This window comes from Salvia splendens, chromosome 1 (genome assembly GCF_004379255.2).
Source record: "Salvia splendens isolate huo1 chromosome 1, SspV2, whole genome shotgun sequence".
NCBI classification, from domain to species: domain Eukaryota; kingdom Viridiplantae; phylum Streptophyta; class Magnoliopsida; order Lamiales; family Lamiaceae; genus Salvia; species Salvia splendens.
Genome location: NC_056032.1, coordinates 36,647,983 through 36,669,282, shown reverse-complemented (window position 1 = coordinate 36,669,282; position 21,300 = coordinate 36,647,983). Strand labels below are relative to the sequence as shown.

Here is a 21,300-nt window from a genome sequence, read left to right as displayed (position 1 = left end):
CTATCTTGTGTTGAACGACTCTGAGAAGTTCCGAGTAGGTGTCGATGCTGGCTGGCCGAAACGGCAACGATTGAACTATACCGGGGATTTCAGCGGCAGCAGCGGTGGTTCCCACGACCTCCCCGAGACTGACCAGGTGCTCCCCACCCCTCGTTCGTTCGGCCGCCGACCTCGCCCCGTTGGGCAAAAGCGGGCGCAACGGGCGGCGAGGGGGCCCGCCGGGGGTTCCCAGGAGGTCCAGTCGGCATCCCCCTTTGACCGCCAGTCTACAGAGGATCTCAAGTACTTCGCGCGTCAACAAACGCGCCAGATGATGGTGAAGACGTTAGCCGAATGGCGAGCGGCGACGGACCCCCAGGAGAAGAGATTTCTCTTCACATTGCTCGAGAGCATGAATGACGATCTGCATGGAGGCGGCAACGGCGGTGGCAGCGGAGGCGGCGGTGACAGTGGCGACGGAGGCGGCGGAGGCGGTGGCGACGGATCCGGCGGTGACGGTGGCGACGGATCCGACGACGGCGACGACGGAATCGAGGGAGCCACCGAGTGATTTTTTTTAAGTAATGTACTTTTTTAATGTAATTTTTATTATTAATGTACTTTTTTAAAATTTTAGTACTTTTTTTAATTTATTGTACTTTTTTAATTTTTTGTATTTTTTTAAAAGTAAAATAGTATTATTAATGTTTCCCGTAGATGTCTCGTAAATTAAATTCCGTATATTGTGTTATTTAGTGATGTGGCTATTGATGTGGCTGGGCTATTTATGATATGACTGGGCTATGGCTGGGCTATTTCTGATGTGGCAGGAGGATTTTTAGTATTGATGACGTGGCAGAAGGAATTTGTGGCTGGGCTATTGCTGGCTATTGCCACCGTGGATACCCTTACAAGTTGGCGACGCCTCCAATTTCCAAATTAGCCATTGGTTTTGTTTCTCTGCCTAGGTGTTGTGATCTATTGTTTATTTATATTGCGAATTTCTGCATTTCAATGTGTCCCCACGGACCCACCCAATCCCTTTTTTTAAAAATCCAACACCACATCATTCATTTTCACACAAGTCAACTGATATTTTTGAAAATTATTACAGCTCATGTAAGAATAATGAATCTACTTTTGTTCTAGTATGCCCATTGCCCAAGTTGGTGACATAAATAGGGGAGACTGGCATTCTAGGTGGTTGTAACAAAAGCATCAGAAAAACTACACTAGAAAAATATTCATCCATATAAACTCATTGCTGATGTTCATCTAATAATACATGGCGGCACACAATTATCTACAACTATAGAAAAGTCTTGAGATGCCTATCTATTCACCAAAAATGACCCTTTTCTCTCTAATTGCAGAGAAACAAAAACATAGTTCAGTAAAAATAAAAGTAATAATGAAGGGAAAATATGGTCACCTTCTCTCCTTTAATTCTGCTATTGGTGCAAAAAGAAGAGATCGGTCACCTGAGTTATTTCCCCTAGCTCTGCCTATCCTCGAACATGGAAGTTCAAGAAGACGTTGGTGCAGTTTCTCTACTCTGCTCTTAATTTCACACAGCCTTTTCATCTTCTTTTGTGCTTCCAGCATACCACCCTGGCTTTTGCAATCCAATTTCTTCTTGGCTTCCTTCGCTTTGTTTCTTACATGTTTCAGGCTCACATCATCACCAAGATCCACACTCATCTACAGCAGCCAGTTTCAATGAATAAAATTTCCTTGCATATTATGGTGCAAGTAAACCCCCCCGTCCCCATAAAAATGATATTCCAAGATGATACGGAAGATGACGAATCAAATATGCAGCTGTGACTTTTCTAGAATATTCCTGTTAAGGGTTTTAGAGCATCCACAACCGTGCTCTTGCCAGCGGCACGGTTGTGGGCCCGGGCCCATTTTTTCTGCCTGCTCTCTGGCAATAGCACAACACCCACAATTGCGCTCTTCCGCAAAGACGAGCACAATTAATTTAAAATTCAATTAAACAAAAACATTTACATAATACTAAAATTCATTAAAAAAACCTAAATAATATTACAAATGACAAATAAAATAAAAACGACATAATTAAAATCCTAAAAATTAAAAATTACATAATTAAAATACTAAAAATTAAAAAAATCACTACTCGTTGCCGAATTTCGCCCACATGTGTTTGAATAGGTCTTCTTGTAGCTGAATGTGGGTTCGGGTATCGCGCATTGTGTGCCTTGTCTCGATTCTCTGGCCAACCGTCGTATGCTCACCTCGGCGTGAGGGAGACCTCGTTGTAGCTGAATGTGTTGATAGTTTGCATGAGAATTATGAATGAGAGATGAATGAGAGATGATTTGATGTGATAAATAGATTATGAATGCGTGTATTTATAGATGATTTTGGGGGAAAAAAATTCAGAAAAACGGGCAAAAAAACGGCCATATTTTTGGGATTTGGAAAATATTTTATTTTTATTTTTTATCATTATTTAAAATTAAATAACGAATTTTAAATAAATAAAAAAATATTCAAAGGCAACGGCTATGCCGTTGCCCAATCGCGTGCCGCCACGTCGCCTGCTCGCTGGCACGGCAGCGAACCTCGTCCTTGCCGTTGGCACGGACGGACGCGGGGCCGGCGTCCACCGTTGTGCATGCTCTTAGCCCCATAATACCTGGTTTCTGATTGCTGATTGTAACAAGGGTTTCCGTTGCTGCTTTATCTTGTAAGAATGGTTCAGCAAGTGTGTATTCCTTTGTTGAGGAAACCCTTTTAAGATATTAGACTTTACTGGTGCAGTACCGTTCCTTGATGAGATTTGATCCCAGACACCCTCTTCAGTATCTGATGAGGTCATGCCCACCGGTTCCGGTTCCGGCGGTTAACCGCCGAACCGGAACCGGCAATTCCGGTTCCGAACCGGAACCGTGGCCATTTTCCCGAACTGGAACCGTCGGAATTCGGGTCGCGGTCCGGTTCCGGTTCAAGATATTTCGAACCGGAACCGTCACCGAACCGGCGGTTCCGGACGGTTCGGAACCGGCGGTTAACCGGCGGAACCGCCGGTTCGGGCGCGTATTTCAAGGCGTGTGGATGGGGCAGACCGGCGGCAGCTTTTCAGCTGAAAAACCGGCCGGTTCCGGCGGTTTTTGGGTCGTGAACCGGCGGTTAACCGCCGGTTCAGGGGGTTCCGGTTGCGGCGCGAGAAACGAGGCGACATGACGCAGCTTTTGCAGATGGTTTCGTTGACCGAACCGGCGGTTTTGTCCCGGAAACCGGCGGTTCCGGCGGTTTTCCGCCAAAAACCGCCGGTTTTGCCGAAAATTCAAATTTTTTTTTTTCAAATTTCAAATTCGAATTCTTCCATTTCCCCCCCCCCCATTTTTATTTATAAATACCCCCTCTATCCTCATTTACATTCACCCCACTCAAATTGCCCCTATTAGAAATGCAGCAATGTGTATATGGCGTGCTGATATGTGTTTGCTTAGAAAATGGGCAACATTTTGCAAGAAAAAAGGGTTGATCCTAAGGTAAGAGAACTACGTGGGCTTTGATTCCTCAATAAAATTGTGGATATGTAGACAACTCAACTTAAATTTGAAAAGTTTAACTTTGAAAGTTTAAGTTGATCCCAAGCCCTTTTCAATTTTTCCTTTTTCCCCCCCATTTCATGTTTTTTTATTTACCTTCCGAGTCCCACGAGGCGACGACACTTGTAAATTATATTATATTGTTGTATGTTGTTGTATTGTATACTTATGTATTGTAAATTGTAATGTATCGTTGTCCGTTACAACTCAAAATCAATAAAATTTATTTCATTTTCTCCTTATTCGTCTTATTTGTGCTTGAATTATGCATTGTCTTGTTCCGATTTATTGTATAAAGCCAAATTTCAAATTTTTTCTAAAAAAAAAAAAAAAAAAAAAAAAAAAATTGAACCGGCAAAACCGCCGGTTCGAAAACCGGAACCGCCAAAACCGCCAAAACCGCCGGAAAACCGGCGGTTCCGAACCGGAACCGGAACCGCCGGTTTTCGAACCGGAACCGGAACCGTGAAATAGCCTCACGGTTCGGTTCCGGTTCCGCCATCGACCGAACTGGAACCGGCGGTTCCGAACCGGAACCGCCGGTTCGTGAACCGTGGGCAACACATGAGGATTCCTTTTGAATACCAGGGGCCTGACTGCAACTTCTGCTCTTCCGGTCTGTTCATAGTCATTGCTTATCAATTATTCCAACTTCAGATCCAAATATGCATGCTTAATCCACGGTATAACGATTTCACTTGAGGCATGACATAATACAAAGAAAATATATATACCAAGATCTTTTAAACAGGTACTTACTTGCTTTCTCGCTTTCAACGCTAGGTAGTGCGCATTCTTGAACCATTTGTTCACCTACAAATGAAAAAATAAGTAACTATGGATCACATATAGTTAGACATTAAATATTCCATGCTTCTAAATATGTCTCTCTTTTGATGGATCAATGTTTGGCAAGTCAGTATATTGATTGGCATAACAACTGGTCATCTCCTTTGCCCCTTCTCTGTGGCTACTCTGATTTCCTTATAGGTGTAGTTCGTGATTAGCACACCCAAGATGAGATTGTATATATTCAATAGCACAATTAATTATCTTATCTCATATTGCAGACAACTTAGCAAGCTGTGGATGAACTTCAGGTAGCTAGCATAAATGCATTGGAAAAAGTAATGAAGTCAGCAAATTTTTAACAATTTTAGCAAATAAATGTTGTTTTTTAAGAACTTCGTCTTAAATTTGTATAATCTCCTTTTAATTTTTTCACATTTAATTCTTTCCAAATTTAACGAGGCATTACCTTCTCAAGTTCTAGGCCTAACTGCTCTGAAAGACTCACTCTTACTGCTCTTTCTGGAAGTTCATTCTCAGAAAAAACTAGTCGAAGCTTCTGAAAAAATAACAACAAATAATGAGCATACCTGGTGAATTGATTGTAAGTACTAAGAAAACAGAACCAATGTTACCTCAACTGTAACATGAGGGAGTCTGCAAATTGGTCTTCTCATCTTCTTGGTTAACTGTTTCTCTTTCAAATATGAAAGAGTTTCTACAGAGAATTTGTTATCAGTTTCACCTAGAGCCATCAAAGTGCTGGCAGCATTAGTCTCCTTAGCTTTCCGCTTTCTTTTTGTGGGACCCCAGTCTTCATCTTCACTGATTTGTTCACTTTCGGTAGGATTCTTTCCGAACATTTCCTAAAGGCGATGGAGCAAAATCACATGCCTGACAATATGGTTTCCGGAATTCCTATATATTTATGGGAGGAAAAGAAAAAATATCAAGATTTTAAACTCATCTAAGTTCTTAATGGTTTGTTCTCCAAATAAAAAGGTGCTGAATGGCTGAATACAAACATATAGATTTCAAATGGCAAAAGATTCTTCTTATCTCTTCGAACAAGCAAAGGAAATCGTTCAATTATTCAGATAAAAACCCCATCCCCTTCAAAGAATTTAGTGAATATAAACACTTCCCGATCATCGAGATAGCAGATTTTCAGAAGATCCTGGGGCTTTCAGGATTAAGTACATTAAGCAAGCACAGATCAATCATTATTCACCAAGAAGTATAGCTGTGTAGAGCAAATCTTGATCCCTTACATTGTATAACTCGATATAGTCGACAGCTGGTCTCTGTCTAGGATGGGATACAACTCCACCATTGTGTACCTCATCAGAGTCTGCTCCAATTGTCTCTAGAGTTTCATCAAAACATCTATTGCTTCTCACTTCAAATCTCCCATCTTCATCCTCAAGCGAACCCAGGAAACTGGAACTATACTGAGAAGCATCAGATTTGGACGTAGACATATTGCCACTGCAGCTGCACTCATTTCTATCTGGATCATAGTCATCATCTGCAGAATCATCCGATGGCCATTCCTCTTCTTGGAACAACACAGAATTTACACCATCAGGTAATGCAGCTTCTTCCTTGAAAACATCCTGTTACAATTCGAGATGCCAATGTATCAAATTATGGATGATGACATATCAATGCGACTGGTTACAAAACAGCCGACCTGCCAATTACTATCCAGGGGGAAATGAGTCCCAAGGTGCGCATTTGTTGCTTCCAGTATCTCTGTCTTCTTCTTACAGAATTTGCAAAACCACCCTTCGTCCCCTGGAGGAACTAGCAACATTGCTAACTTCACCACATGCAGTTTACAAAGTAAAACAGAATTTGGCGTATGCTACTGTAAAGGTATGAATATTGATCAACAAGAAACAACAAAAATTGAGCTCACTATTTTCTGGTGACAATGGAGGATCCATGCACTTATGGTGAAAAGCACAATTGCATGTCCCATGACAACGAATAATGCCATTATCTGGGAGCGCTTCACACAACTTACATTTGACACAGATTATTTGAGTATAAAGAAAATAAGAATGCCATGAATCTAGTGAAGGAAAGATGTTATGTGTGTAGATATGTAGAGGATTTCCCCAATAGATTGTTTACTTCCAAATATGACAAAGTCACTATATATGCTTAATGGATTATGGTTTGACAGTCAAGATATCAGTTGCCAAACATATATCATTTCATATATGCCCCAAATTACATGAAGAAAGAAAAGGGGGCTGACATGTTCATGGTGCATAGATCCATCAGGAGCAACCGCGGAATCATTAATACGCCCTTCCGAACTTAGCAAATCCAATTGATGGATGGCTTCTCGTATCCCTAGTTTGCACTTCAATATCTGTTGTTTGGCTCTTTGTAGTTCTTTCTCTGGTTTAATCTTTTCTCGACTGGTGGGAAAAAAAAGTCACTTCATGTAAGTAATTAGTAGCATGCAGTACATACCAATGAAAGAATGAGATAAGAAATGTAGTTGAATGTGATTGATCCTGAACAAATTTAATACACAGCTGATTCTTCTCATGAAGGGAACCAATTTTACTTTCAAATCAATACAAACAAAATGTTTAAGCTGTATGCTATCAGTTATCCATTCTTCAAATTTCACCCAGACCTTCTCTCCTTTAAAATTATCCACCCTCAGACTAACATAATAATTTGACAGCAGGGATGTACATCAATGCATAAATAAAATTGCATCTGCAAGTAGGCAGTTTAGATTTAAAAAATGGGGCATGATATTATACCTCTGACCTTTCCAACCTTCTGTAGAGTATGCATCAATTAGATTCTGCTCCAGCTTCACTTTTATTAATAGGTATCTTGTCCTCCTTTGCAAGCGATAAGCGTCATCTAGCTCCATGTTGTTTTTTGTCTTCTTTCTCCTTCTCTTTGATTTTCACGATATTCCATATTTATCATCTGCTTTATCACTCTCCTTTGAGCTAACATTAGTATAATTATCTTTCAGAACACCCAAAGATGGTTGCTTCTTGGAGGTTTTGGTCCTATTCACAACGGTTTTCTTGCCAACTTTTCTCCTCTTCAAGCTCACATTTTCATCATCTTTTCCTGAGCTCTTGCCTTTACACTTAGATAAGGATGAATAAACCTTGGTGCCGGATTTTATTTCCCGTGCTTTATTTTTAGTTTTCAAAGCGTGAGCCCTGTATTGGGGTTTTAGTTCTCGTTTCAAGTTTTCTAAAGTTCTTTCATCATCTTCCAAATGCAGCTTCTTACGAGTTGCCCTTTTGGCCGCCCCCAGACATATTGAATATACATTATGAAGTGTCAGCATCAAAACTGAGAATTTATACAAGGACAAACAGACATGGATAAGATCAATAGAAACTAATAAACTTCACCATCAGTACAGGGAGAAGGAAACATTTTTACAGTAAATATCTAGGCATAAAAACCATTAGCTCCCCAAACTTCAACCAAACAAATCCCAATTCAGTAGCTACGATCACTTGAATAATGACCTACTCTGAATCAACAATCAAATTCCAAACATTTGATCAGGTACATGGAATTCAAATTTAACACACAGAAATGCACAGAACCCGAATGAGCAATTCAGTAAATCCCCCGACAAAAAATTAATCCAGATTTCCAACCAAAATGCTAAAGATAATAAACACTCATGTTGAGTCTAACGAGCAGAACAGGAAAGAATTTGTCACCTCAGAGAAAAAACAGAGAATGGAAAAGCGATCGGAACCTCATGCAATGACCGGTAGCATGATTCAGACGGATAGTGGATAACTAGGAGAGGAAGAATCTTAAATCATGAGTAGAATTGATGAAGTAATTGAATTGATAGACAGTAGGGAAGTTGAATTCAAATATCTGAATGTAGTTGAATCTGGTGCGGCGGAGCAACTCGCCGGCGCTATTGTCGTTCACGGCCGGCCAGCCAACTGAATCATGTTAATTAAGCAGTAGATCGAATGGCATTAGTTTATTTGTACCTTGTTAAATAAAATAAAGAAATGTTTGTTAATTAATAACCGAATCACAAATATTTTAATCGTAGCAAATGGATAGATATTTTTTGGATTAATGAAGAAATTGATTTATGACAATTTCCTACATGCATAACTTCGCAATATGTAATACTCAAGTATTTTCACAGACATGTGATTTGCAATAGGAATTTGGGGTTTCCAACTTTAAGCTTAACCTCGTAATTATGGTTTCATTCGGTATCATGGAATTGATCTTAGCATAAAATTATTTATTAAATATTTCCACCAATAAATATCAATTGGCAACTTTATATTGGATGTGGATGTACACGTATCAAAAGACCATATTCCACATAATATTTTATAGGTACTCATTATTTTTTACACCCACCAAATGCTATTTATTATCCACAAATGATTAGTTTTGAGGTTTTACTAAGGAATGCATGATTCTAATCAAAATTATGTTTATAGTTTTGATTATTTTATGTAATGTATTGATTTTGCTAAAATAATGTACGCCAATAATGTTATTTGAAGGTTTAATTAGCACTCCTATATCAGTAGAAATTTATTTTGGAGGGAACAAGTCGTGGCATATTCTTGAGGGAGAGGGAGAGGAAGAGAGAAATTCGTTAGGCCAACTTTGGTAAGAGAGAGAATCTAGATTTGAATCTATTTTCGTCATTATTGAAATGAGTTTACGCAAAAATAGAGAGGAAGAATTTGTCAAAATCCCCTTTGTTTTGTTTGTGTGTTTCTGGGATCTGTGACATGTTCGTTGTGATGATGAATGATATGAGATGGAAAGCTTTAGAAAAGCCTATGGAGCACTAAAGGACTCCACCAAAGTTGGTCTAGCCAGTCTCAATAGTGACTTTAAGGTACTCATTTTTCATTGGATTTATTCAACCAATTTTCCTTTTCTATTCTCAAAATTTGTATATGTTTCAAGGCGTTGGATGTTGCAATTGTCAAGGCTACCAACCACGTTGAATGCCCCCCAAAGGAAAGGCATGTTGTAAGTAAGTGCATTCATTCAATCTCTTTTTTTAATGCTGTTTGATTAGTTGTGAGTAATGCACCATTAATTTCTACCTTTTTCCATGTTTATTTGCAACTTGGTCTTTTTTCTTTTTTGTTTTTCTCACGTAAGTTTTCTTGTGCTATGCAGAGATACTTGCAGCAATATCTGCAAACCGCTCACGAGCTGATGTAGGCTATTGCATACATGCGCTATGCCGGAGATTGTCCAAGACGCGCAACTGGATCGTATGCTCTTTCGACTTTTATTCTTTCAACCACAAGCTTCATTTGATTTCATTAGTTATAGAGCCCCATTCTAATGAAGTTGTAGGTGTGTCATTTCAGGTTGCAATAAAGACTTTGATAGTTGTTCATAGGACTCTTAGAGAAGGGGATCCTGCTTACAAAGAAGAATTAGTACGTTACTCCCAAAGAGGAAAATTATTTCAATTATATAATTTCAAGGATGATACAAGTACTTTAGGTAAGAAATATACATATCTTCTTCATCACACTAGTTTTCATATATGTTAATACTTATCTAGTTTTGATGTAGCTTGGGACTGCTCTGCTTGGGTCCGTACATTTTCACTCTTTCTAGAGGAAAGAGTCGAGTGCTTCAAGACCCTGCAGTATGATTTGGAGGGCGATACCGGTCCTCAAACATCCAAGGCATGCCGCCTATTGTTTCTCCTGAAATTGTGCTCAATTATTAAAAAAAAAAAGCTATGAATTACAGTGGTTTTTGTTGCACCAGATGAACAGTAAGACACGGTTTTTGAATGGTGAACAATTGTTAGAACATTTACCTTCGTTGCAACAGCTTCTCTACCGTCTGATCTGTTGCCAGGTTAGCCAGCATTGTTCGTCATGTAACTAATGGTTGTTCTGTTTATATTCGATAGACTATCTGACTTTCGCGAATACTTTGCAGCCTGAAGGATTAGCCTGTCATAACTATCTAGTACAGTATGCTTTGGCCCTGGTATGCAAAAAAGCAGTTCCAACTTTACCTATGAATCGTGCATATTAACACGAACGAGTGGGGTTTTTTTGTAATGTAGGTCTTGAAAGAGAGCTTCAGAATCTATTGTTCCATCAATGATGGGATCATTAATCTTGTGGATTTGGTATGTGATATTTTATGATACTGTGAAATATTTGTTCCTTAAATCTCTTTCTATTCTTGTAGTTTTTCGACATGCCCAAGCATGACGCTGTTCGGGCTCTTGATATATACAAAAGGGCGGGAAAACAGGTTCCTATCTTTACTTGTATATTCACATGGGGATCCACCAAGAAATATAGACTAATGAACTGCCATAGAACACTTGATAACTGATGTTCGTGCTCTTTTGTTGTTGTTGTTGTTGTTGATCCATGGTTCGTTTAGGCAGCACATCTTGCTGATTTTTATGGCTTCTGCAGAACGCTAGATCTTGCTCGAACCTTTCATTTCCCTACACTGAAACAGGTTTCCACCTTTTTTTTTCATTGTGGAGTATTCATTGGTGATCTCCTTGTCGATATTTCGGTAACATGCACATAATTTTTATCTGCATGCCTCAGCCTCCCCCAACGTTTCTCGCAACTATGGAGGACTATATAAAAGAAGCACCGCAGACGAGTTCTATAACGGATAATAGACTGGTGAGAAGACCATCCAAGCAATGATTTCTCATACAAGTGTTGATCTCATGTTATTACTAACATCTTTTCCATTTTCTGTTGACAGCTCTTTTTTTCCTTTGTGTGATAAAAAACTCATCACAGTTTGGCAATAGTGCATTGTTTGAGTTTTCTTTTGTTTTTCTCATGACATTATTTTGGATAATCTGAGGTAGGATGAATGGTGCCATAACATAATTATGCTATTCTTGCACATAATGTACAGGTGTATGGGGAGACGGAAAACGAATCAGAAGAAGGTGATGAGGAAAAATCTCAAGTAGAAACTGAAAATCAAGTTCAAGATACAGAAGAAGAAGAAGAAGAAGAAGAAGAAGAAGAAGAAGAAGAAGAAGAAGAAGAAGAAGAAGAAGAAGAAGAAGATGTTGTCGTAGAAGAGGAAGAGGAGCCATTTCAGACCGAACCAACGCCACAGGCAACTGAAGAGCCTATTGATCTGCTTGTGAGTTTCTTCATAATTTCTAAAATATATATATTTTTTGCAGGATTCTTTAGCCTCAATTGTTATGCAGGGTTTGAGTGAAGTAAATGAAGAGGCCTTAAAAATAGAGGAAAACAATGCATATGCCCTAGCAATCTTTGAACCCGGTGAGTCATGCAGGATTTATCCATTTATTAGTCACATACTAAATGGAATGCTTGCACCTAATTTAAACTAAATGATAGTAGTATAATATCACCCTAAAATTGGTTGGTTGTGTTGAGCAGATGTCAATCCACCTTCATCTAGCAACGCCCTAGCTGAGATTGGAAGCACAAGTGGTTGGGAATTGGCTATTGTTGAGGTCCCAAGCAATATGACACAACCCCAACTCGCACAACCCCAAATGGTATGTAACGTTAATGGTGCAATCATTAAATTGATCTCAAAACTCAATTATTGATGCATGATAATGAGGCAAATATTAAGCTGCCATTTCCCATCACATGGAGTCAGTCCAATGTGAACACTATGATGATCGTTTGCCATCAGGCTGGGGGCTTTGACAACTTGCTGCTGGATAGCCTGTACGAAGACAGCGCTGCTCGAAGAACCATGGAGATGCACAGTTCAGGATACAACACGAGCTACGGATATAACCAGACTCCATTTGATCATCAACAACAACACTTTGACCCTTTTGCCATGTCAAACAACATCCCGCCTCCGACAAATGTGCAAATGACGATGCTTCAGCAGCAGCAGCAGCAACAACAACAACATCAACAACATATGACGACGATGATGATGCCAACGACGGAGGTGCATCAGGGCACGGGCATGGAACCGTATAATCCTTATGCAACTCCTCAACAGGCGGGAGGCTACTTCAATCCTTTTAGTGATCCCTTCCACTTTCCACAGCCTGCAGCGCCGCCACATGAGGAAAATAATATGAGTAATAATAATAATAATAATAATAATAATAATAATAATAATAATAATAATACATTGATCTAATTCATTCATTCATTCTTGTTCTGCTTTATTAGTCAAGGCAATGTTTACTTTTATTGATTAGACGATATGTATATTATTTGATATCGGGCAGAGTCTAATGCAATGTTTTAAAAACCGGACCGGTGAGTGAACCGGCAAAGCCACTGGTTTATGGTTTAACCGGTCCAATCGGTTTAATCACTGGTCGAACCGTTATACTGTTATAAATGTGTATATATATAATTATATAATATACCAAATATTTTTAATTAAGTGAATGATAGAATATATAATATATTAATAGTATATCAAAAAAACATTACACCTCCACCTATAAAAGTTTAGTGAATGATTGAATTTTATTAATTTTTTTTATCAATAAATATGATTAAATATATAAATTATACTAGTAGTAAGTTATTGTAAATAAAAAATTTAATATTTATGTATAAAAATAAATAATTTTATAGTATTATTTTCAAAAAGTAATGTGGCAAAATAATATTATACACAAAGATATATGAATAAACATAAATTAAAAACATACATTTAGTAAATACTCCTAGTATATAATCAAATAGTAGTAAACTTTAAGTATAATTAATCACATATTCATAATATACATATATACATATTATATAAATAATCATAAAACTAGCAGTAGTAAGCGATATATAAATAAAGTGGATGATAATTAAATATCATAATTAGTATTACTAATTACTTTGCTATTAAACACGAATTATTGGTTTATATAGATAAAATATTTCGTGTTTAACATATAAAAATAACTTATGTTAATGTTATTACCAAGAAGTCCTTGTGGTGTAGTGGTAGAATTGTTAGTAAGTTCACCGGTAGGTCTTGAGTTCGATTCTTATTAAGGTCGAAATTTTTAAAAAAATTTTTGAAAAGCATTTGAACCGGTTTCTGGTTCCCGGCCAGACCGATCCGGCTGACCGGTTTCGGCGGTTCATGGCGATTAAACATGTCACTGGTTTTATAGGGCTAATCGGACCGGACCACTTACCGGTTTGCGGCCGAACCGGTCGAACCGGCCGGTCTGGTCCGATTTTTAAAACATTGGTCTAATGAGATAACCAAGATTATTTCAAATCGATGTTGATCACTTGGGGGATATATTGCACTCCCTCCGTCCTATAATAGATGTCATGCTTGAGGAATGACATGAGATTTTAGGAGATTTGTTTGGTGTGATAGGTGGAAAGAGAAAATAGTATATTTATATTAATGTGAGAGAGTGTTTTTTCCAAAAAAACAAATGTGACATTTTTTATGGGACAAACTAAAAAGGAAAGTGTGACATCTGTTATGGGACAGATGGAGTATTATTTATGTTACAAGTGTTAAATTTAGCAGTTATGGTTAAACTTAAATTGATCGAACTACGATCGGAATCGGCAAATCCACAAGTGAAACAATATTTTCAAAGTCACATACCGAAGAGAACGATATACACGTGATATAAGAACACGATCCTACCCAACTCATTTTTTGTGTTAGCTCGTTTTGGTCGTATGATAAAACAAAATTTACATGTTTTTTGGTCTAGACTTACCCTATTTTAAGTATAAGTGAAATATTAGTATTTATAGAGTTTTAAAATTACAAATAACAAATATTACATAATTACAATTTTAAAAATTAACATTTATTAATTTTTAAATTAAACCAAAAACTTGCAACATAGATATCACACCGCGTGTGTGCTCGCTCTTATCCACTTTCTATCATATTCCGTTGGAATGACAGCCAGCCACCATTTCTTTACAAACTATTTATATTCGTCGCTCTCTTTCTCTCTTTCAATTTCAATTTCAATTTCAATTTCAATCCATCAGATGGCTATCTCTCGAATTCTCTCCCAATCCCTCGCCCGCGCTTCTCTCGCTCCCTCTAACGCCCTAATCACCCACCACCGCCACCGCTCCACCAAACCCGCCCGCGCTCAGCTCATCGAGGTCGACCTCGACTCCGATTCACCCGACCCCGAGGCTGTTTCTCTCGGCGTTAAGAGGCTCCAGGACGCCATCCACAGCATCATCGTCCGCCGCGCCGCCCCCTATTGGCTCCCCTTCCTCCCTGGCCACTCCTATTGGGTCCCCCCACGCGCCGCCTCCTCGCGCTACACCCTCGCCTCCATATCCCACCCATTGCAGCATCAATTGTTATCCGAGGATGAGCAGATGTCCCTTTTATCGGCCAACGGCTGGCCTTCCTCCACCTATTTTATTCAAGGTAATCAAATTCAATTTCATCATTTCAATGAGATCGAATCAATAATCTCTCTTTTATTGTGGCCTATTTCGACTGAAGTTGATTCCTTTTTCACATCTAGAATGCTAAGAATGGTGAGTTGCGGGTGCTATCAAACTTGAATTGGATAATTGGAATAAGATGGGGAAAAGCGTTATTTTTATTCATTGATTTTCGGTGTGTTCGATATTGATATTTTCCATTGAAAATTTGAGCTTATTTCGATATTATCGCTGATAAGTGGCGAAATGGAGTTCCCATGTACCTTCTGAAGAAAACCAATCATAGCTAGTTTATCGTCATTGTTATTCCCAAACGTTTCTGATAAGATCTCTTGTATGCCTGCTTAATCCTTACAAACAAATACACAGATAACATGTAGGCTTTGGTTAGGCTTTTAGGGGATGTTGTAAGATGTTTATTTAAGATAGTACTAGTCAAATAGTTTTAGGCGAGGTTGCAAGCACCAAAACATCTTATCATTCGTTTTTAAGATTTACAAGTTCAACCGAAATTCCTGCCTTATGCAGTCATCAATGCACTATGCTCTAGAGATATTATTGGCATATTCATGCTTTAGTTAGACTCTCTGTTCCACATGTTCTTACGCTTTATTAGAAGCATCGCACTTCATGTCTTGCAGAGATCTGACATCTCAGTTGTTTCTTTACCATATTTAATTTGAATAGCTACAAAGTAAATTAGTTGAAATATGCGAAAGACCATCACCCACCTACTTGGTTTATAACAAGTTCTATTTATATCTGTGATGTGGTGTTTGCAACTCTAGGTACTTCACCACAACATCCAATCCCAATGCTAATATTTTCGGACACTTCTAGCTCCAAGGATGAACCTTGACTGCCATTCAATGTGATTGCCGGGTCACATCAGGTTGGGAATGTTGCTTTTGGTGTTTTTTAATGATCTTGGGTGATCATTCAAATATTTGATGTCAATATATAGTCCCTTGAAGTTTGTCCCTTTTTCTTTTGACAGGGTTGCCATCGTTGTAGATATGAAAAACATGGAAAAGGTGAAGGCTGAGGCAACTTGAAGGAAGAACACAGATTGAATTTGCATAAGCATTGTCCCCGGTAAAGTGTATTCGAGAAGATTATCACATGCAGTACCTGAATAGAGAATGTATATACTTACGTAATGTTATTCTAGTAAAATAGTTATATAGTATGATGAAAGCTGAGCTCATTAAATAAATAGCTCGTTTTTCACATAATATTCTATTTATGTCGTCTTACAGAACTGAATGCTGTTGTTGTACACACCAACTTTACTTCGTGAAACATGTTGTACTTATTTTTCAGCTGAATGTGCAGTATAGACTCTTAATACAGCCCAGTCAGAGTAAATGAAAACAGATGGTATGACTACAAATAATTCACAAAACTTTTGCTGGATATGTGGTGAACATAATAAACCGTGATATCAGTAAACTTAAACTTTTATTTCAATAATATCTGTATATACAACCACACAATGGTAATACAAAATTTGATGGGATACAATAGAAGCCTTAGTAGGACCATTTATTGTGTTTACTCGAGAGGGATATATATAATAACCAAATTTACATTTAAGTAATAGCATCAAAATCACATCTCAGAGAGAAGATTGCTGATCTTTCTGAGCTCTTTGAGTGCAGCCGTGGCTGTAACTTGTCCTTTACCGACAAGCCCGTTCTTCGACAAGTTCTCCGAGGACCCTCCAACTTGACCACCACGATCCTGCTGGAACACAGACTCCAGCACCTGCAAGGTTCAAGTAGAACTGTTAGAAGATGCCGTCGCTACACTACACAGATTATATAACCAAGCATGGGAAAGACCGATAACATGGTCAAGCTTGTTGCTCTTAATGAAATTCCTTGAATTTCTCAAATAAACCCAGTTTCATTTCCATACCCAATTATATGTGAACCGATCAAGGAAGAAATAAATGTGACAATTATGACAATAGAAACTAGACTAGAGTACTGAGAACCTTTGTTCCTAACATAAAAACTTAAGCACGGTTTAGATAAGTACCTGAATGTTCTCAATCATGGATTGACCAATATTCTTCCAACTAACCCTCAAATTTTGGTCCACTGTCTCCCCCTTGCTGGTTTCAGATGCGCGGTTACACCCATCGGCAGTGGAAATATCAACAAAATTGTTCTGATCACTTCCATTATTGCAAGCTTTTGCATCCTCAGGAACAGTTCTCACAGATGTGCCCTCGTTTACATTCCTTCCGAACTTCCATAACCACTGAAACTTTCCAGATAGATGTTTAATCTCCTTTATCCCTGTAGCTAATTTCCCAACAGCCTCATCATTTCCTGCTGATTTTGATGAGCTGCCGTCTTGGTTGCTTGAGACAAATACATGGGAGCATTCAGGATTATCTACACAAATCTGAGTATCATTTTCATTTTCATTTTCATCTGCATCTTCATCAAATGGAGCGCCATATTGGTGATTCGAGACAGGCAGAGGGGAGCATTCAGGACCATTAACACATATCTGAGCATCATTTTCAACCATTGATGAGTCTGATGCAACATTACTTCTTTCTACTTCGTTCTCATTATCACTACTCCTATGAATAGGATCAGAAGGCTCTGAGAAATTGGAAGAATTGTCTTCATTCCCAGCAGCACTTGATGAACTTTCATAGTTTTTATCAGTTACATCTTCTCTGTTGACATCCACTGAACCCCCGATGCCAACATCTGCGTCAGATACTGTATCCTCTTTAGTATCTTCATCTGCTCCAAGCTGTCGTGCAAGATCATCCAACAAACTTCTCCTCACAAATGGCTTTGGAATTTTGGTTCTTTCATTTTTCTTTGATGGGGAAGGATCAGATTCAGTCCTAGACAAGCGGAGTCTTACTCTTTCGGACCAACCTTTTCTGCGATTTGGAACTTGATCTCCCCCAGCACTTGGCTTATTTTCTTTTTCTTTATGCAAAACTCTCCATTTCTCTTCCCAGTAGCTATCAGGTACCACAGTTAGAGGAGTATTTGGAGAAGAAGAATCCAGCGAAAGGCTATGACCCCTAGTTACGTTTGACTTCCTTCTGTCATATAACTCAGATTGAATTGGTACAGGGGTTAACTTGTTTGCTTCTCTGGCGATGGCATGCATGGATTTTGCCTTCACCAACAGCTTTGCAAGTTTAGTATCATCAGGAAAATTCAACAATCTCTGAAGACAGATAGTAGCATTCTCTGTGGCAAGCAATGAAGACCTCAAGTTAAGTATCATAGAAACTGCAAAAGCGCATATGAATGCTCCCCTAGGTGACTCGAGAAGTGCAAAGTTGGATTCAGCATCACAAGCATCAGCAGGACTAGACACTGTATTTTCATGTGCAAAAATTTCATCCCAGATCACCAGAAGCTCTTCCAAAGAAAATTCACGTCCAAATAATACCCGTAGCCAGCGAAGGGCAAAATACTGGGGTTCAACTCCCAACTCTACAAGGTGAGCATGAAGAGATGAATCAACATTGTAAAGCAAGTGATAAAAGGCAGAAGAAGCTTCAATTACAGGAGGGGGTCCAGTATGCGGCTTCCCAGAAGGATGAGAGTAAAACTTGGCCATTGCTAGGGCACCACCAGATCCACTCATCAAAGAATCAAACATGGAATAGGCATCATGTTCCATAAACTTCTCAGACAAGACAACGCCAAGTTCACCTTCTGCTCCATAGGCATCATTTAGTAAAACTGTAGTTTGAATCTCAGGATCAAGTTCACAGAGATTACTAGCTTTTGCAGAAGTGTTTTCAAATCCATTATTATCTCCCTCGGACTCTGAGAATTTCTTGAAGTCAAATTTGTATGTCAAGTCATTTTCATGAAATGAGAAGCCATCAAATTTATCAACAAAGTGGTCAGCATATGTTCTTTTCACTTCTGACAGATTTTCCACATCAACATGAAGAACATATAACAGGGGAGCCAAGATTTCATGCATGCCTGAAAGTACAGTTCAGAGAGAGCATTAGTACCAAGGGCTAAAAGATTAAAACAAATTTCCAAATTTCAGAATGTACTATATTAAAAAAAATATATGCTCCTTGGTCTCATTTAACCAAAAACAAGAACTTTTGAAGATTGGGCAATCGATTAAATGCCTCAATCTAAACAATGTATAGTCAAAGTTTAACAGTATTCTTCCACAAAGGGGAATTCTTTTGTCAGGATGTAATTTTACACTGCTCCACAAAATAAGTTTAGAGATAATCAGAGGTTTATATTCAAACCTAAAAGAACCCAAAAAATAACTTTTAGCATGAAAATGGCCTTCTAAATGTAAACATCTTCCGCAAACTGGAGGACCAGAAAGAACAGATACAAACAATATTAACCTACCTTGTCTGTAGCCATATTCTGGGTTTCTAAGGCACCAGAGCAGCAAAATCCGCCTTAATATGCCTTGGCATACACTTGTCTGGAAATAGCTGTCTCTTTCAGGATACAAGCGTGTCAAATCTTGATCCAACATTCTCTCCAGTTCAGCATTTTTGAAGAATCGACCCCACATGCTATCTAAGAGAGGCACACCAGTTACAAATAGCTCAGTAACGCAGAAAGTATTTCAGCAAGACCAAAACACATGAAAGCCTAAGCCAAGGCAGATGACAACGTGTTATGTCACTGATGACAAGAATACAAATTGTATTTCAGCAAGTAAACATAAAGAAAATTGGCGTGCCTACCTCCTTCCTGAACCAACCAAAATCCCCCAAACTAGAATCAGGAAGTCAATGATATTGCAGGAAAATGGAAGTAACGTAGATTCACCAAAATTCTACCTGGGTTTTGGGATAGTGGATTGTCCATGACACAATCAGGAGAGCTACTTCCATCTTTCGGTATGTGCGGATCAACAAGAAGCTGTCTTCTTAACGCAGCATACCTGCATCATCACGAATTTAATTCAAAATTACATCAACCAGAGGCGGCGAGAAAACGTGGCCAACTTCCAGTTTTCATTATGAGCAAGATGATTCCACAACTTCATTGATATCCTTTCAGATTTAAATCAAATTACCGACTAGCATAGGTACAAACTACATAAAATTGTGAAAGATTGATTGATTTAATCCTTTTAAACCCCCAATACTTGCTAAACTCGATCAAAATTGAAGCGCCGAGACATTAAATTGGTGATAATAAATACAACCGCGAAAAGCTATAACGACTGACAAATTCGTATGACCAACCAAAAAGAGTGACACCTAACACGATCTCTTCAATCATTGGTCTAAAAAACTACGAATAATAACCAAGACTTACAATATAAAAAAGCTATGCTTTTACCTTCTCCGAGAATTAGCGGTAATCCGGCGAAGATCGTCGACGGAGGCCGAAGGATAAGATGGTAAAATCCCCAAATCAATACGCCACCTTACGCCTCTGAAATTTCTAAAGGGGCGCGAACCTCCAGAACACGACTCCGTTTCAACTATCTCTGTATCTATGGAAACCTGTGACATGTGTGAGTCTTCTTCCACCGGTTGTCTTTCTCTGTTTACAGTCAATCCAGCTCAGACTATCCAGAATCCAGCACACGAATCGCAATTTTTAAGACAATATTTTCATCTTAGAAATGGTAAAATTGCTAGAATTGTGGAAAACACACTAAATTCGTCTATATCATCAAGTAATAGACCTTGAATAGATCTCGATTCTCGAGAAATGCTGGAGTTTGCAGTTCAAGAATTACAGAGAATACAAAAAGAGTACTAGCAGAGAAAAATCAGCAAAAATGTAGGCAGGGGATTCGTAAATGCAGAAATCTAGAGAGAGAGTTGAAGGTGCATCTAAAATCCGCAGAGGAATTTCAGATGGAAAAAGAATAAGCTGAAAATGCCTTTTCAACCAGTTTTATACAATTATTATAATTATAATATAATTCCACTTTCAAGGGATGTTTTTTATTTTCTCTTTAATGTAAATTCCTGTACTACTATACTACTACTATTAATTTTATTTTGTGCTGATAAAATGTTAGTAAAAAAAATAGTGAAATGTGAATATTAATTATCAAAAATAGTAAGAGTAGTAAAAAATAAAAGTGACAATTAATTGGGAACAAAAATGAAATTGAATGGGAAACAAGGGAGTATATATTTTCCACCCGTCCTCAAATTTTCGTTTACTTTTTCTCAGTCGTCCCATAATTATATCCCCGTATAGAATTTGATACAATAATTTAAATCCTAATAATTAGAGTCTAAAAAAACCTCCATTGGAATAGATCAAAGACATAAAATTATAAATACAATTCAGAGATGATTCCGAAGATATTTTAGTAGATCATTACAGAGGAAGGATTAGGAAGAACAGTAATAAAGTTGACCAAATTTTGCTTAGGAAAGTCTGAAAATTAGAAATTAATTTAAGGGATTTTAAAAAAACTTATATTTATGGGACGTGTTATATTTGGTTATGAGATTTACTATATCTATGCAAAAAAAAATTACGCCAATGAGGATTCGAACCCAA

General features: G+C 38.3%; 3 protein-coding genes and 1 pseudogene across 3 annotated transcripts; 2 read left to right on the top strand and 2 right to left on the bottom strand.

Moving 5' to 3' along the window:
* Nucleotides 1-1,226: 1,226 nt before the first annotated feature.
* LOC121799441 lies at nt 1,227-8,340 on the bottom strand (annotated as a pseudogene).
* Nucleotides 8,341-9,168: 828 nt separating this feature from the next.
* LOC121782683 (putative clathrin assembly protein At5g57200) lies at nt 9,169-12,582 on the top strand. The gene is made up of 16 exons (XM_042180661.1): nt 9,169-9,249; nt 9,321-9,390; nt 9,522-9,637; nt 9,737-9,875; nt 9,948-10,063; nt 10,149-10,241; nt 10,326-10,376; nt 10,456-10,521; nt 10,584-10,649; nt 10,785-10,865; nt 10,961-11,041; nt 11,286-11,522; nt 11,593-11,668; nt 11,789-11,910; nt 12,054-12,459; nt 12,554-12,582. The coding sequence occupies exons 1-16, from the start codon at nt 9,169-9,171 to the stop codon at nt 12,580-12,582; spliced, it is 1,830 nt and encodes a 609-aa protein (XP_042036595.1).
* A 1,686-nt stretch (nt 12,583-14,268) lies between these two features.
* On the top strand, nt 14,269-16,101 carry LOC121799432. The gene is made up of 3 exons (XM_042198799.1): nt 14,269-14,759; nt 15,568-15,671; nt 15,777-16,101. The coding sequence occupies exons 1-2, from the start codon at nt 14,363-14,365 to the stop codon at nt 15,636-15,638; spliced, it is 468 nt and encodes a 155-aa protein (XP_042054733.1). The 5' UTR covers nt 14,269-14,362; the 3' UTR covers nt 15,639-15,671; nt 15,777-16,101.
* Nucleotides 16,102-16,223: 122 nt separating this feature from the next.
* Nucleotides 16,224-20,654, bottom strand: LOC121748825 (TBC1 domain family member 5 homolog A-like). Its single transcript, XM_042143362.1, has 5 exons — nt 20,113-20,654; nt 19,605-19,708; nt 19,162-19,338; nt 16,823-18,765; nt 16,224-16,546 (listed from the first exon to the last, which is right to left on the bottom strand). The coding sequence occupies exons 1-5, from the start codon at nt 20,286-20,288 to the stop codon at nt 16,391-16,393; spliced, it is 2,556 nt and encodes an 851-aa protein (XP_041999296.1). The 5' UTR covers nt 20,289-20,654; the 3' UTR covers nt 16,224-16,390.
* Nucleotides 20,655-21,300: the final 646 nt, after the last annotated feature.